The 8,519-nt window shown below is 45.8% G+C and overlaps 1 protein-coding gene across 7 annotated transcripts in view; it reads left to right on the top strand.

Moving 5' to 3' along the window:
- Agbl2 (AGBL carboxypeptidase 2) overlaps positions 1–2,110 on the top strand; it is a 60,895-nt gene extending 58,785 nt beyond the window's left edge. For all 7 annotated transcript variants that reach the window (XM_050124307.1, XM_050124308.1, XM_050124310.1 and 4 more), the window contains one exon: positions 1,288–2,110. In XM_050124307.1, coding sequence (XP_049980264.1) covers positions 1,288–1,458 — 171 coding nt within the window. In that variant the 3' untranslated portion in view covers positions 1,459–2,110. The remainder of the gene's footprint in view (positions 1–1,287) is intronic.
- The last annotated feature ends 6,409 nt before the right edge of the window (positions 2,111–8,519 follow it).

The raw sequence follows: 8,519 nt of genomic DNA, 5'->3' as shown, positions 1-8,519 counted from the left end.
GCTACATAGTGAGACCTTGTCCTAAAAACAAACAAACAAATGAAAATATCAAAGTACCTGTGGCTATGGTTTCCACAGCAACCAAGATCCTATCTGTTCTGCCCTTGAATCAAGGATACTCCAGAATTTTTCTTGACACCTATAGGTGTTATGCAGTATCATTTGCTGTATATAAACATCTAACACAGAATAAGATCATATTAATTTAAACATTTAAAATATAGGTCTTCTAGCTCCTTGGTGGATAGCGGTGAACTGAAGTCTGACACACTCCTGCAGACCTGAGCAGAAGGCAGCCTGGTTTTCTGTCCTGGGGTTGAGGTGTAGGAGAAGCCGGGTCCGGATCTGTGGTCCCCACATTTTCAGGACAAAGGCTGAGTTTCTGGTTAAGAAGATGGGAGCCATGCTAGAAAGCAAGCTAATCCTGTCTGACACGGCCACGGGAGGGTGTGAACAAGCGTAGGGTGTGAACAAACCCGGGCGGAGAGAAGCTGAGCTCTCCATCCCTGGGCCTGTAGGGGTAAGAAAGCTAAGGAGGGAGGGCCCCCTTCACATCAGGGAGTTGGGGCTGAATCGCCAGCGAAGCCATAGGGAATGGGGGCTCAGAAGAATCCATAGATGAACCCCAGTTGGGGACAGAGATCTGCTGCTTTCTTCTTCTGTTTTGAGATAATGTCTCTCTATGAATCCAGGCTGGGAACCGGGCAGTGGTGGCACACGCCTTTAATCCCAGCACTTGGGAGGCAGAGGCAAGCTGATCTCTGTGTCTTCAAGGCCAGCCTGGACTACAAGAGCTGGTTCCAGGACAGGCTCCAAATCTACAGAGAAACCCAGTCTTGAAAAACAAACAAAAAGAAAAAGAAAGGAAGGAAGGAAGGAAGGAAGGAAGGAAGGAAGGAAGGAAGGAAGGAAGGAAGGGAGAAAGAAAGAGAGAAAGAAAGAGAGAGAGAAAGAGAGAGAGAGAGAGAGAGAGAGAGAGAGAGAGAGAGAGAGAGAGAAAGAAAGAAAGAAAGAAAGAAAGAAAGAAAGAAAGAAAGAAAGAAAAAGAAAAACCGTCTTTCCATTCCCTGGATCCACTAAAATGTTGCCCATAGAACTCTACTTGTCTGAGAAGCCTGACCAAGTGCTTGGCTCAGCTCTGCCCTGTCACACTGTTGGCCATTTTGATATTGGGGGAAATGAGGGATTTCTCTCTAACTCCTGTCTAGCAAGGTCAACCTCATCCCCAACTATTACTTAGAAATTGCGACAGAAAGTGAATTCAACTCTTTTATCTCCTTTGTGCAGAGTAAGAAGCCAGGCTTTACGTCATGCTCTCCAAAGAGAAGCACAAACTCCAGCCTAGGGCCAGCTCCAGATGTCAAGCCAAACTGGCCTAGGACTAAATACCCTGCCACAAGGAAAGACCGCACCTCCACGGCGGTGTACCCATCTTTGCACATATACACATACCCTTAGGTGTGTGTTTCTGCTGTGACATGCAGGTGCTTCCACCAAAGATTTTGGGTAGTTTTATTGGTTTTTGTTTTGTTTTCTATGCAGTGTTGGGAACTAAACCTAGGGCACTGAGCATATGAGGCAAGGCCTTTACCATTGAACTGTGTCTCCAGCTCCCTTGAAAATGTTGTGGGTTATACACAGTTAAAAGAGGAAATCTGTGAAGGAAGTGGAAACTATTTGTGGTGTGCTGTGCTGTGTGTTCACGCTGACCTGCACTCTGCACTTCCACTGTGCACCTCATAAATTCAGTGCTTTTATCCTACGGTGAAATTGTAATTTGATGTATAGAATAGCCTTTATTGTAAGTTGAAGCAGATACTCACGAAAAGACAGCACATATTCCACCAATAGATGTTCCCTCTAAAGTTAACGTAAGAGATCAAACTATTTTAAATGTGTTTAGGGAACGTGCCATATGAAAAAGTCTGTGTCAAAATTTCCAAAAGGTTAAATGACCAGTCAGACTATGGTATATCAGGTTTTCTCAAAGTGAGGTATTTCTATCTAGAAAAAACAATTACATGTATTACTTATAATTTAATGTTGCATATATTATGTTCAACGAGGTTGTGTAAATTTTTAGCTCAACCATTAAAATTTTTTCTCCCTGGTTATTTGTTCCTTGATTGTTTTACCACATAATCTTATGTGAACAGATTTATACATCATCCTTTTACTTTCCATGATTCCTCATGAGCACCAATCACAGTCTTCCAGCTACATGTCATGTCACAGTTCAGAGACACATTAAAGAAGAGTCACTCAAAAAGCCGAGCGGTATGCCGGGCGGTGGTGGCGCACGCCTTTAATCCCAGCACTTGGGAGGCAGAGGCAGGCGGATCTCTGTGAGTTCGAGACCAGCCTGGTCTACAGAGCTAGTGCCAGGACAGGCTCCAAAGCCACAGAGAAACCCTGTCTCGAAAAACAAAAAAAAAAAAAAAAAGAGTTTCCTAGCATATTTTTCATTTGTATATGTATGTGTGGATACATGTTTGTGTTTGTGTTATGTCTTCATATGTGTGTGCATATTTCATTTATGCATGTACATGTTCATGCATTGTTCACATGTTCATACATGCTCACGAGTGTATGCATGCTTATGTATATACGTGTTCATGTATGTGTGTATATGGAGGCTCTAACTCCAGTCCTTCTTAAACAATCTTCCTTTTGAGGCTGTTTGGCCAGCAGGAGTACTATTACCATCTGGTGGCAGTATACCCTTTTCTGTTTTGGTTTGGTTTGTTTATTTTTCTTTATTTAGTGTGCACGCACAGCACACATATGGAAGTCAGAGGACAACGTGTAAGAGTCGGTCTTCTCCTTCCACCACGTGGGTCCTAGAAATCAAACTCAGGTTGTCAGGCTTGGCAATTGGTGCCATTAAACCACTGGTGAGCCATCTTCCCAGCCCCCGTTTCTGGTCCTGGAAAGGGGTGATGCGATCGCAGATGGCTCCTCTGTCATCATTGCCAATGTTTCTGAGACAGAATCCCATGGAGCTCAGGCTGAATTCAAACCTACTATGTAGCTGAGGGTGACCTTTGACTCCTGATCCTCCTTCCTCCGCCTCCCAGGTATTGGGATGACAAGCATGGCCCACTCTCACTGGCCTGCCCACAGCTCTTGAAAATGCTCTAACAAACGCAGGCATGTAGCATTGCTCAGGTTTGTACTGGACAGTAACTCTGTTGGGGGGACAGAAACTCTAGAGATACAGAAACTGAGAACAAAAATTCCAGGTGAGTTTTCTCTCCACTGGGCATTTGTCCTAACTTGCTTTCTCTTACCATGATAAGTGCCCTGCCCAGAAGCAACTTGGAGAGGAAAGGGTTTGTCTGATTTATGAGTCTCAGTCGCAGTCCACCACGGGGGAATCAAGCAGGGGAGGAAGAGAAACCCGGACACATGGACAAAACAGATGCAGTGAGGAATATGCTGCCACTGCCTTGTTCTCTGGGGCTCGCTCAGTTTGTTTTACATGATTCCAGGCAACAGGCAGTGGGCTGGGGCCTTCCACATCAATCATTCATCAAGAAAATCCCCACAGACTTGCCAGTCGACCAGTCCTTTGGAGGCATTTTCTCGGTTGCAGTTCCAGCTTCTCATAGATGACTCTGACTTGTGTCATGTTAACAAAAACCACCATACAGCATTGAAAGCAGCGTAGTTTGAGCTGAGCATTGCATGCCTGTAGTCCCAGTACTCTAGAAGCTGCAGCAGGAGGGTCACAAATTCAAGGTCAGTCTGGACGACACTTCAAAATTATTCTGGGAGTGTGTGCAAGGATTTTGGAGCTCTACCAGCTACCTAACAACTCAGAGCCTTTTATGACCACTGGGTGCAGCTGTGGTGCCACAAACCCCTCAAGGCCGTGCGAGGCCACTCGCTGACGCTGGGAGTCCAGAGGTGGAGTCTTTGGTGGATAAAGGAAATCCTTCGCAGGACGTGGGTGTTGTGGGTGTAAGGCAGGGTCTTCTGCAGTTTGCGCAGGCCTTAGATTACTTTGTGGTGAGAATAACCTTGAACTTTAGTCCTCTGGCCTCCACCTTGGGAGTTCTGAGATTACAGACTTGAACCACCATGCCTAGCAGAAAATGCATTCCTCATGATCAGGGAGTCTACACGGTATCAGGGTAAAGCAACCGCATGTAATGAGGAGCTCCTTGCTGGGGCAAGGAGTCCCAAAGCAATAGAAACCTTAACATCATGGCACAGAACAGGGGTGCCAGGGAGATCTTGATCTTCTTACAAAGCCACGAATCTACCTTCCCTCCTGACCCAACCATCTGCCAAAGTCACACCCCAAAATACCACCAGCATTGCCACACTGGAGTCAACCTTCCAACACATGAGACATAGTGAGAAAATGCCACACAAAATGCTCTTCTCTGTAGAAATTGAAATACTAACTTCAGGCTTCCCAAGCTGTTCTCACACTAATTCTGACTCCATTATCTAGAAGAGCAGAGTTGTTTCCAGGTCATAGACTTGGCGCCTTCTTCCCCAGATGCCTTTCAAGCTAAGTCTACTGTCTTTTGAAGTATGACGGCAGCTGAGTGTGGTGCTGAGGAGCTGGTGGAGGCAGGAGGATCAAGACCTGAAGGCCAGCCTCAGCCACACAGTGAGTTCAAGTCTTCCTAGGCTGCATGAGATATAATTTTTAAAAAAATTAATTTAGCCAGGTGATGGTGGTTCACTTTTAATCACAGCACTCGGGAGGCAGAGGCAGGTAGATGTCCAAGTTTGAGGCCAGCCTGGTCTACAGAGTGAGTTCCAGGACAGCCAGGACTACACTGAAAAACCCTGTCTCGGAAAACAAACAAACAAACAACTAACTTTAAAAGAGTATGTGCTCATTTTAATTGTACGAAATTTGACCAGCAGCATTCCTCTCCATTTCTTAGTAGAGTATTCCCCAGAGACAAAAACTTCTCTGTTAATGCTTGCCATGACCCAACATCCAGCCCGAACACGCTGTTACAGGCATGGAATACTGGAGTAGGAGATGGACCTAAGAGAACCATGAACTAGGGGCCAACCTGAGCTACAAACAGAGNACAGCCCGAACACGCTGTTACAGGCATGGAATACTGGAGTAGGAGATGGACCTAAGAGAACCATGAACTAGGGGCCAACCTGAGCTACAAACAGAGCTCCAGGCCAGCCTTGGCTACATAGCAAGACCTTGTCAGAAAGAGGCAGGGGTGTGGTTGTCAGTGTTAGTGAATGTAGAAGATCACCTAAGAGCTCAGGGAACGTGCTCAGAGAGGGCTCAGTTGTTAGGGTCTGAAGATGGTCACCAGATAACAGGTTTACAAACCCCACACCTATGCGTACGGGTGCTCACAGCAGCCCAGAGATGCTGGCGGAACTGAACGTGAGGGCTTTTAACAGCTAACTCATCTCTCCAGCTCCTCCAAACCAATTTTTATGATGAAAATTATGTGTCAAATTACCTTCAGGCTATGTGTATAAAGCATATATGGGACAATGAACTGCCCATTCAGACTTGAGTTCCCAAGGCATTTCATTACATGTGGGCAAAAATTTTAAGATCTTAAAATAGAAAATACTTCTGGTCCGGAGCACTTCAGGATGTTGACCTTGCGACACTCCCTGAAAATTCCAGTTCCCCTTGGACACGGTGTCTCAGTGTTCTTGGCTGTGAAGAGTCTGTGCACCATGAGCATGGCTGCTCTTATAGAGGAAAACAATTCACTGAGGTTGGCTTACAGTTCAGAGGTTTAGTCCTTTGTCGTTATTCAGGAAGAATCGTGGCACACAGGCAGGCCTGAGAGTTCTGGATCTGGATCTGCAAGCAAAGAGCAAAAGCCTCTGGGCCTGACTTGGGTTTCTGAAACCCCAAAGCCTACCCCTAAGTGACACATTTCCTCCAACAAAGCCACACCTACTCCAACAAGGCCACACCTTGTTGGTTATTTTGGACCTTCACTTGCTGAGTTTTTGTTCTGTTCATGCTTCTCCATCGCTCTCTGCCTATTCTTTTCTATAATTCTGAACTTTGTGCATCTTTGCTTCTGCTAAAAACGATGCTTGCATATGAGCCTGTAATATTTTTATTGTTTTTATTGAGCTATACATTTTTCTTTTTTAAGATTTATTTATTTTATGTGAATGAGTGTTTGCTTACATGTATGTATATGCATAAATGCAGTGCCTGGGTCATCCAGAAGAGGGTGTCAGATCCCTGAAACTTACTATATAGGCCTATCTGGCCTGGAACTCAGCGCTTAGACCAGGCTGGCCTTGAACTCACAGAGACCACCAGCCTTTGCCTCTCAAGGGATTAAAGCTGTGTATCACCGTGACCAGCATTTGCCTGGTCTTTTGAGGCAGGTTTTCTCCTTAAATGTGGGGCTCACATTTTCTCTGTTAGACTGGAAGCCAAGCCACCAAGCCCCATCATGAGCAGCCCACCCTGCTCAGGTCTGGAATTATGGTGTGTAGAGTATGCCTGGTTATTGTGGGTCCTGGGATCTCATTTCTGGTCCTTATGATTTCAAAGCAAGCACTTAACAGCTAAGCCATCTCTCTGGATTATTCTTGAACTTCTGACCCTCCTGCCTCCTCTACTGGGATAATGTCAGGGACTTAACCTAGGCCTCATGCGTGCTAAGCAAAGGACAGCTACTCAACTCTTTTAGTTACTGTTCTATTACTATGAGACGACACCACAATCAAGGCAGCTTATAAAAGAAAGAATTTAATTGGGAGCTGGCTTCCAGTCTCAGATGATTATTCTATGACTATCATGTCGGAAGCATGGCAGCAGGCAGGACACTGGAGCAGTAGCTGGGAGCTTTCATCTCATCCACAGCACTGGGCAGAAAGAGACTGAGACTGGACCTGGTTGTAAAGTTTTGAAACCTCCAAGTCCACCCCTAGTGACACATCTCCTCCAACAAAACCACACCTCCTAAGCTTTTTTAAACAGTCTCCCAACTAGGAACCAAATATTCAGATATATGAGCCTATGGAGTCCATTTCATTCAAACCGGCACATCAACTAAAGTATATCTCCAGCCCCCTTTTGTTTTGTTTTAGGTTTTTTTTTTTTGATACAGTCTCATGTAGCCTAGGCTGGCCTTGAATTCACTATGCAGCTTGAACTTCTGATACTCCTGCCTCTATCTATTGGTTTCTGGAATTGCAGGCCTGTGCCACTGTGCCAGGCTGACTCCTGAGAGTTAAAGTGAAGTTTACTTATAGTTTACTTGAGATGGCTCAGTGGTTAAGAATGCTGGCTGCTCTTCCAGAGGACCTGGGTTCAATTCCTAGCAACCACATGGTGGCTCACAACTGCCTACAACTTCATCTCCTTGGGACCTATAACGTATGCACATATCGCATGCAAACATATGCACACATGAAATTAAAAAAAAAACTCTTTAAAGTGACTGCAGGTGGAACACTCACTCCTGCAGGTGGAAACATGCCTGAAGGTGGAACACTCACTCCTGCAGGTGGAAACATGCCTGAAGGTGGAACACTCACGCCTGCAGGTGGAAACACTCCTTCAGGTGGAAACATTCCTGCAGGTGGAACACTCACTCCTGCAGGTGGAACACTCACTCCTGCAGGTGGAACACTCCTGCAGATGGAATACTCCTGCAGGTGGAACACTCCTGCAGGTGGAAACACTCCTGCAGGTGGAACACTCACTCCTGCAGGTGGAAACACTCCTGCAGGTCCCTTTGTCTCTGTGAAATTCTGCTCATTGGAGAACTGCTCTTTGTTCTTAGTCACATTAGTGTGCTATAGACGGTGTCCCTCTGCACAGTGTCTCAGGCCAACAGGAGTTTCTCTGGCTTAATCTTTTTATGTCTCAGTATAACAAGGTCTCTGATTACAGAACCTCCACAATAATTTTGGCATGAACTCTCTCACTTCATAAACATCCCGAGCTGATTATTTCTAGAACATTGTTTTTATCAAGTAGAAGTCACTTCAGGAAGCCTCTTCCAAGCTCTGTTCACTCTCCTTTAAGCCTCTTGGCCTCACTTCCCTCCCCAGATTTTCTGGACTCCATGGCCTTGTTATCAGCCATTCTCTTGCCAGCACTCCAGTGTCCTCACCCCCGTCTTTCTAACACCTCCATCTGGTAGTTCCCCAACTTTGGCTCAACCAGCCGTCCAGCCATCTGTCTACTCTTCCCCCATCCCAGCCTGCCAAGATGGCTGCAAGGGAACATGCCTTGAGGGGTTGGGACACCACAACAGCCTTGCTTGCTGCTCCACTTCGGGCACGTGGCACCTCCAGCCTTTACATCCTCTCTTTGCTTCAAGCCCCCTCTCCTTGTGTGCCACTGCCTTCCTCCATGAACTGCTCTGCTGGGAAACCAGAGGTAGAAGAGAGATGCAAACGATAAACTTTCTTTAGTAAGTTTGCTTGATTTTCATGATGATGAAATGATTAAGAAACCTTAATCATTTAAGGTTTGGTGGTGTGTGCCTTTAGTCCCAATACTTAGGAGGCAGAGGCATGTGGGTCTCTGA

The sequence above is a fragment of the Alexandromys fortis genome, unplaced genomic scaffold (assembly GCF_014885135.2).
Source record: "Alexandromys fortis isolate MF-2015 unplaced genomic scaffold, M_Fortis_MF-2015_v1.1 scaffold_222, whole genome shotgun sequence".
In the NCBI taxonomy this organism is placed as follows: domain Eukaryota; kingdom Metazoa; phylum Chordata; class Mammalia; order Rodentia; family Cricetidae; genus Alexandromys; species Alexandromys fortis.
Note: the sequence above shows the minus strand (reverse complement) of the source record. Positions and strands in the feature narration are given on the sequence as shown.